Below are 7,500 nucleotides of genomic sequence, written 5' to 3'. Positions count from 1 at the left end.
ACGGGTGGTGTGTGGGAGAGGCTGTACAGGAGCGACTACCGTAGCGCTGGTCAGCAACACGTAGATGCATTCCTGTCCTGCTCCCACCGCTCTCCCCTGCCCCGTCCACGCCTCCCAGCTCATCCCCAGTGCCCAGGACCGGGGGGTGGAGGGGCGTGGAGGGCGTGGGGCACCTCCTCTCGCATGTGGAAGTCCCCGTCAGGCAGCGGAAGGGAATGCGGTATATTCTGAAGGGTTTGACGGCATCTCTATCCATTACTGTCAATGTGGCGAGGCGGTGAGGCCAGCAGCAGCAGGTGGTGGTGGTGGTGGTGGTGGCCAGGCAGTGTTAGTTTGGTTAGTGGTACAGGGAAGTGAGAGATGTTAGGGTTTAAAATGGTGTTGTGGTGTGTGTTTGAAGAAATGAGTGGTAGTTTGAGGAGTAGAGGTTGCAGGAATATTGGAAGGGAAAGAATTGTGGGTTCTGAGATAGGAGAGAGTGAGGAATTAAGTTGCAGAAGTTTTAGAAAGGAAGAAGCTGTGGTTTCTGAGGTAGAGAAGTTATAGGAGTGTTGGAAGAGAGTTGTGGTTTGTGAGATAGAAGTTGTTATAATGTTAGAAGAAAGACAGTTGTTTGTGAGACAGTGTTAGATTCTAAAATTAGTAACTAAGATACAACAACAACAACAACAACAACAACAACTACTACTACTACTACTACTGCTACTACTACTACTATTACAATTATTTTACTATATTCAAAGCTCTTCATTCTCACCTTTACTCCTCATTTAGCTTCCATTTTTTTTAATTACATATTCCATTTTGTTAAGTAATTTTCCTCTTCTTATCCTCAGTTCTTTTCCATTTCTTTAATCACCATATTCACTTTCTTTCCTTCTGTTATTCTGTTCCATCTCTCCTCTTCCCTTTCTCACCTATCACAATCATCTCTTTTCATCTCCTTCCCTTATCATCTGTCATACTTTTCATCCTCTCTCATCCATTCCACCTATTCTTTTCCACACCTGTCACCTTTTCCATTCCCTTTCATCCATTCCTTTCCTACCTACCACCCTTCCATCCCCTCCTACTCCTTATTCCACCCTTCCCTTCCTTATCTATCACTCTTTTCACCCTCTCTCATCTCTTTCATTCCCTCCCTTCCTCATCTTATTCCCTCTTATCCACTCCATCCTCTCCCATCCTCCTGCCCTCCCAGCCCTGCCTCACCTGTGTGCTCCTTGCCGTGGGGGGATGGGGGTGGGGAGAGGCTGGGGTCCCGTTCAAGGCGGTCTACCTTCACTCTTTCTCGTCGCATAGTGAAAGACTCAGGTGCAGTGGTGGCGAAGAAGATGTCACTCTGTGGAAAATGGGGCTGTGAGTAGTGGGTGTGGGGGAGGACTGGGGGGGATGTGGGCTGGTGGGTGAGGGAGGTGAGTATGGGGAAGGGATGTGTGGGAGTGTGCAAGGGAGTGAGAAAGGTTGGGAAAATTGGGAGGTTTGTGGTAAGTTTAAAAAGTGTTATTCTTTAAATTGAGTGGATGAGTGAGTGAGTGAGTGAGTGAGTGAGTGAGTGAGACAGAGGATGAGGGAGTGAAGTGGAGTAAGCAAGTAAAAATCATGTTATTTTCTAAAATACATGAGAAATGAAAAATAAATAAAATAAAAAAAATAGCAGCACCTTACAAACAGAGAGACTGAAGAACTGAAGAGGCATTTGTACCCATAAAGCAAGGAGTAAACCAGCAACACACACACACACACACACACACACACACACACACACACACACACACACCTTAGACGTGATGAAGGCAAGGCGCGGCATCACCATCGTCTGCACAAGGTTGCCGTTAATGATGAGTCGGATCTCAATGCTATCCTGAGTAAAGGCAAGTATGTAGGGAAAGGCACACACTGCAAGGGAAGCACAGGGAGGAATTAACCTTGGGAAATTGAAGTTTGAGTTCATGTAAGATTTATGAGACTGAAGAAATTAATCTTTATACACAGAAGTAATTTGTTAATCCTTAAATATAAGTACTGGTTAAGATTTGCTATAGTTTCAAAGACAGGCAAAGCAGAACAGAATTAATGTTTACAGATACGATTAAATTTGATATAAAAGTATTTGTGTAGGCTAACATTTGCTATTATTTCAAAAACAAAGAAGAGAGGCAGAATTAAGGTTTTATGGAGGTTAACCTTAGTCTACAACCTACTACCTTGCTACCTTTTCCAGAATCTCCTTACTCCTTCCAAACTTTTCCAGAACTCCTACACCTCTGTTCCTTTTTCACCATCCCCTCTACCTCTCTTTATACCTTTCCAAGATCCCCTGTACCTTGTTCCACCTTTTTCCAGAACCCTCTTCCTCTTCCAGCCTCTCCAAAACATCAAAACCCCTGTACATTTTCTCCAGAACCTCTGTTCCTCTTCCAGAACCCCTGTGTTCCTTTCCAGCCTCTTCTAGGACTTGTATACATCCTTTCTAGCATTCCTATATGCTTCCAAGTGGCTCTGAATCTCTTCCACTCTCTTCCAGAACCTCTACACTCCTATACCTTTCCCAGAATCATTGTCACTCTTCCAGTAGCTTTATATAACCTTCCAGCTTTCCAATAACTTTTCCACAACCCGTCTCTCTTCCAGCACCTCTTTCAGTCTTTTTCAGCACCTCTATATCCTTTCCAGCTTTCCTATAACTTTTCCAGAACCCTTGTCTCTCTTCCCACACTCTTAAACCCTATCCAGAACCCTTGTCTCTCTTGCAGCACCTCTTCCAGCATCCCTGTACCTTTCTAAAACCCTTGTCCCTCTTCCAGCATCTTCCATACTTACCAATGGCTTCGGGTACAGAGTTCCAGTGAAAATCAAACTCGTTAGAACATTCCTCTGACAGTTTCTGGAAGTGACATGTGTCTGGAAGGGAAGCAGGGAGAGAAAATGTTTGTTAAGTGAGTGGAGTGTGTGTGAGAAAGATAATGTATATCTTTCTTAATGACTCCAAGCTAAAGGTTTGTATGTTATTAATTAACAGTCATCACTGTCATTAATATTAACACCATTACTATCACCATTACCTCTCATTTCACCACTAATCACCACCAACATCATTATGTTTCCTCTACACCACTGCTACATCATTACCTGAGCCACCACCACCACCACTACCACTAACACATCACTAGTGCAGTCATCACCACTGTTGCAGCCACCATCACCACCACTACTGACACCAAAACACTACAATCACCACTACCACACCACACTCACCACCAGTCACCACCATAACACCACATCATCAAAATGAACTTAAAACACCATCAAGTCAAGTCACCACCAGTCATCACCACCAAGTCACCATCAGTCATCACCAGTCACCACCACCAAGTCATCAATCACACAAGTCACTACCAGCAAGTTACCACCATGTCATCACCACTAAGTCATCACACAAGTCACCACCACCAAGTCATCACCACAAGGTCATCACCACTCACTGTTGTAGCAGAGGAGCAGTTCTGCCTCATCATCCTCATAAATGTCGAGGGCGGCCACCAAGTTGACCTTTGAGGCATCCACATGGTGAAGCTTGCTGACCTCACCTGACCTCTCACTCACCAAGTCCCACTGGTGCTTGTAACCTGTGGGAAAAATGACCTTAGTGACCTTGGAAGATGAAAAATACATTGGTGACACAGAGAGAGAGAGAGAGAGAGAGAGAGAGAGAGAGAGAGAGAGAGAGAGAGAGAGAGAGAGAGAGAGAGAGAGAGAGAGAGAGGAAGATAACTGATGCACTGATGGAAAGAGGGGAAGAAGAAAAAGAGGAAGAGAAGAACTTAAATGACGTACCAATGCATATTTTATTAGAAAGAGAAAGAGAAGATGACAAAAAATAGAAGAGAGAAGAGGAATAAGAGGAAGAGAAGACCTTAATTGACCCACCACAGAGAAAGAGAAGACAAAAAAGAAGAAAAAAGACAAGACAAAGAGAAAGAGAAGACAAAAAAGAGGGAGGCAAGAGCTGTAAGAGGGATAAAACACCTTAATTAACATACCAATGCATATCTTGTTGTCCGTCAGTCCACCTGCTGAGGAGACGAGAGGGGAGTCCACCAGAGTGATGATGGAGGGAGACTCTGACAGTGAAACCTCCTACAGAAGCAGCAGCAGGAGATGCATGTTAATGGGTGCTCTCTCTCTCTCTCTCTCTCTCTCTCTCTCTCTCTCTCTCTCTCTGATATACACTTCTTCACACTTTATTTCAACACCTCATCTTCCCATACACTTCCAGCACCACCACACCTTCCCAGCAGCCTACACCTGTTCATTACCTCCTTCAACACCTCAAAAACTTTCTAAATCTTCCTATTTCAACACCACATCACTTCTTTACACTTCCAGCACCACCACACATCCCCACACCTTTCCAGCATCCTACACCTGTTCATTATCTCCTTATACATCATCAACACCTACAAATCTTTCTTATTTCAACACTTCCATGTCTTTCTAGCAATTACAAACCAACCCAGACCTTCTTAATTCTACACATTCTCATTTCCACACCCTCCCAACACCTCACCACACCTACAGACACACACACACACACACACACACACACACACACACACACACACACACACCCGCAGGAAGAGGAAGCCCTCCACAGTGTCGGTGTCTGAGGCGGGGCACCAGGCAGTCCAGGCAGCTGAGTGGCGCCACTGAAGGATAAGGAGCTTCTTTCCTGTTGCCACTACCTGAAGAAGGGGAAGCAGTGGTGAGTGGCTGGTTTGGTCAAGTTTGTGTTTTTTTTTTTTTATTATTCTTTTTTGTTTTTTTTGTCTTTTATTTTATTTGTTTTTTCTTTTAATTCTGTCTATCTTCATTTCTTTGTATTTATTCATTTGTTTATGGTTTTATTATCATTCCTCCATTCATCTGTCTCAATCATCAATTTATCTTTCATTTCTTTCATTCATTCATCAATTCCTACTTCATTTCTCTGCATATTCCTTCTGTTTCTTTCTATCTTCTCTTCCTTTCATTATTCTCCCTCTCCTTTCACTTTTTTCCTTTCTTTCTAAATATCTTCCTTTCATTTATTCCTCTCCTTCAAATTTTCTTTCCTTTCTAAATATTTTCCTTTCATTTGTTCTTTCCTTACTTCCTTCATTCACACATTCATTCATGCCTATTTCCTTCCTTTCTTTCCTTTAATCATTCACTCATTCCTTTGTTTACCTCCTATCTATCTTATCATTCTAGACTCTCATCATTCCTTTAATCAGTCACGTTTCCTTCCCCACCCACAACTACCACCACCACCACCACCTACCATCCTGAGGTGTGAGCCCCCCGGCCTGGATATGGCATACAGGTGACATCCCTTCGTCTTCTCCAGCCTGTGCTCCTTCAGGTCACTCTTCGTCCTCACCCGTTCCTCTTCCCCCTCGAAATCTGACAGCCGAAACACATGTATCTTCCCATCTCGACCTGTGGATGAGTGGAGGGTGAGTGGAGGAGGTGGAAGTGATGCAAAGAAGAGAAACAGTGAAAAAAAAAAAATGATGACAGTAGTAGTAGTAGTAGTAGTAGTAGTAGTAGTAGTAGTGGTGATGTTGTTCGTAGTGATGATAATGGTGACAGCATCAGACAGATTACATTATCAGAGGTGTGGGAACGTAATTTGATTATTAAAGGTAGGAAAACATTGCCACCACCACTGCCACCACCATCACCAACACCAACACCACCACCACCATCACTACTACTGCCACTATTATTGATATAGCTAAATCCCTCCCCTCTTGACCCCCTTCCCTAAAAAAAACAGGATAAACAAAGAAAAGGAGAGAAAGGGGAAAGGTAGAAGGTGAAGATTACCAAAAGAGAAAGAAAGAGATAGAAATAAATAAGTAGAAAGTTAAAGTGAAATGAATGATGAAGAAAGAGAAAAGGGAAAAAGGAAGTAAAAAAAGAAAGACTGAATAAAGAGGAAAAGAGAGAAGGAGTGAAGGTAAATAAAAGATTAGTGACAGAAATGAAAAACAATAAAACAAAGTAAAAATAAACAAAAAAGGAAATGAAAAAAAAAGAAAGAAGACAAAATAATAACAATCACCAAAAAAGAGGGAAGGAAAAGGAAAGAACTAGAAATTAAAAAGAAAATATGAAAGATCACCAGAACAAAAAAAATATTAAAAAAAAGAAAAAAAAAGAAAAAAAAGAAGAAAAAAAAAAGAGGAAAATGAACCTGATGTGACAAACCCCATTCTTTCACTGACTGGCTGGACAAAACCGGAGATCCCAGTCTGTGCTTCCCTAATATGGGGATTATTGCTAGAAAAGGAGAGTAATAATCCCTGTGCTCAGTTCTAAAGCCCAATCCTTTTCATGTAATTCCATTCCTGCTTCATCCTTCTCCCCTCCCCCCTTTCATTTTTATTTCCCTATTTTTTATTTCTGTTTTTCTCTCTCTCTCTCTCTCTCTCTCTCTCTCTCTCTCTCTCTCTCTCTCTCTCTCTCTCTCTCTCTCTCTCTCTCTCTCTCTCTCTTTCTCTGTTTGTTTGGTATGTCTGTTTATCTATCTATCTGCTTGTCTTTTCATCTATTTATCTTTTGTTTTGCTTTTATTTCCATTTCCTTAAGTTTCCTCTCCGTTTTTTTTTCTGTTCGTTTTGTCTATCATCAGTTTTAGATCTCGTCTGGTTATCTGTCTGTCTACCTATCTGCCTGTCTTTCTATCTATCCATCAATTACCTGTTTATCTATCTGCCTGCCTCTCTATCTATCTATCTTTAAGTCTGCCAGAAATACCATCAGCTTATCTGCCTATCTATCTATCTGTCTATTTACTCACCATATCAATTTATTAATTAACTCCATCTGTCTACCTCACTAACCTACCTGTCAACCTATTATTGTATCTCTCTCTCAAGCCACCAGTCTCCTTATGTATCTGTCAGTCTATCTTTGTATTTCTCTGTCAGTCATTCCACCAGTCTGCTTCCTTCCTCTCCTACTCAGTCACTCAACCAGTCCTTCCTTCTCTTTCAACCCATCAGCTTTCCTCTCTCCTACTCAGTCAACCCAACCTCCTCCTCTCTTAGAGTACCCATCAGCCTCCCTTTCTGCCCCTCAGTCAACCCAAACAGTCCTTCTTTCTCTTTTTTACTCAGTCTCAGTCAACTCACCAGTCCCCCTCCTTCTCTCAGTCACCTCCAGCTTTCCAGTACTCACCTCGCTGTTCTCGTAGAAGCAGTATGCCGTGAGCTTCCACCACACTAAGCTGTTTCACCTGTACGCTCTTGTCGAAGATAGGCCGGTGTGCCACGCCCTCACCTGTGTTCAGGGAGACACAGGTAACATTGGGAGGTGTATAGGTGATAGAAGGGGAAGGAAATAAGGGAGAGGCAATTAGAATATTTGGAAAAAAACATAAGGAGCGTAAGGAAACAGAGGAAACTGTAAGAATCCATCAGGCAGTGATACATGTTTGAAGTTAGAAAGGGT

General features: G+C 42.5%; 1 protein-coding gene across 1 annotated transcript in view; it reads right to left on the bottom strand.

The window, feature by feature from the left end:
* The window catches only part of LOC135089845 (GTPase-activating Rap/Ran-GAP domain-like protein 3), a 170,125-nt gene that overhangs the window by 7,742 nt on the left and 154,883 nt on the right, over window positions 1–7,500 (bottom strand). The window contains exons 19-27 of the mRNA XM_063985969.1: window positions 7,228–7,329; window positions 5,324–5,481; window positions 4,632–4,745; window positions 4,044–4,140; window positions 3,486–3,629; window positions 2,824–2,904; window positions 1,781–1,899; window positions 1,213–1,342; window positions 1–258 (exon numbers count right to left, since the gene is read on the bottom strand). The exon at window positions 1–258 is cut by the window's left edge and continues 7,742 nt beyond it. Of these exons, the coding sequence (XP_063842039.1) occupies window positions 1–258; window positions 1,213–1,342; window positions 1,781–1,899; window positions 2,824–2,904; window positions 3,486–3,629; window positions 4,044–4,140; window positions 4,632–4,745; window positions 5,324–5,481; window positions 7,228–7,329 (1,203 nt within the window). The remainder of the gene's footprint in view (window positions 259–1,212; window positions 1,343–1,780; window positions 1,900–2,823; window positions 2,905–3,485; window positions 3,630–4,043; window positions 4,141–4,631; window positions 4,746–5,323; window positions 5,482–7,227; window positions 7,330–7,500) is intronic.

Source organism: Scylla paramamosain, chromosome 33 (genome assembly GCF_035594125.1).
Source record: "Scylla paramamosain isolate STU-SP2022 chromosome 33, ASM3559412v1, whole genome shotgun sequence".
Lineage (NCBI taxonomy): Eukaryota > Metazoa > Arthropoda > Malacostraca > Decapoda > Portunidae > Scylla > Scylla paramamosain.
Note: the sequence above shows the minus strand (reverse complement) of the source record. Positions and strands in the feature narration are given on the sequence as shown.